General features: G+C 47.4%; 1 protein-coding gene across 1 annotated transcript in view; it reads left to right on the top strand.

The window, feature by feature from the left end:
* The first annotated feature begins 183 nt into the window (after nt 1-183).
* HOXD9 (homeobox D9) overlaps nt 184-409 on the top strand; it is a 1,821-nt gene continuing 1,595 nt past the window's right edge. The window contains exon 1 of the mRNA XM_009894633.1: nt 184-402. Coding sequence (XP_009892935.1) covers nt 184-402 — 219 coding nt within the window. The remainder of the gene's footprint in view (nt 403-409) is intronic.

Below are 409 nucleotides of genomic sequence, written 5' to 3'. Positions count from 1 at the left end.
TTTAATCACAGCAGCCCCAGTTTAGCGGATTGATTTACTCGCAGTATTGGTAAATATGATCACGTGGGCTCCGCAACCAATGGTTGAGGGTTGCAGTCTGCAAAATACTACGATTGTTCTCCGGGAGGGTATCATATACAGTTAACAGTGTAACCTTTTATATGACTAAGAGGGGAGCCTAAAATGTCGTCTAGTGGCACCATAAGTAACTATTATGTCGATTCTCTCATAGGCCATGAAAGCGAAGAAGTTTACGGGAGTAGATTCGTCCAGGGAGGTCACAGTGCGACCTCCAGGCCATCAGGTGTTGCAGAGAGTTCAGATTTTTCCTCCTGTAGCTTTGCACCAAAATCCACCGTGTTCTCCACCTCCTGGTCCACGGTTCACCCTCAGCCGTCTGCGGCAATGA

The sequence above is a fragment of the Charadrius vociferus genome, unplaced genomic scaffold (assembly GCF_000708025.1).
Source record: "Charadrius vociferus isolate BGI_N301 unplaced genomic scaffold, ASM70802v2 scaffold161, whole genome shotgun sequence".
NCBI classification, from domain to species: Eukaryota; Metazoa; Chordata; class Aves; order Charadriiformes; family Charadriidae; genus Charadrius; species Charadrius vociferus.
Note: the sequence above shows the minus strand (reverse complement) of the source record. Positions and strands in the feature narration are given on the sequence as shown.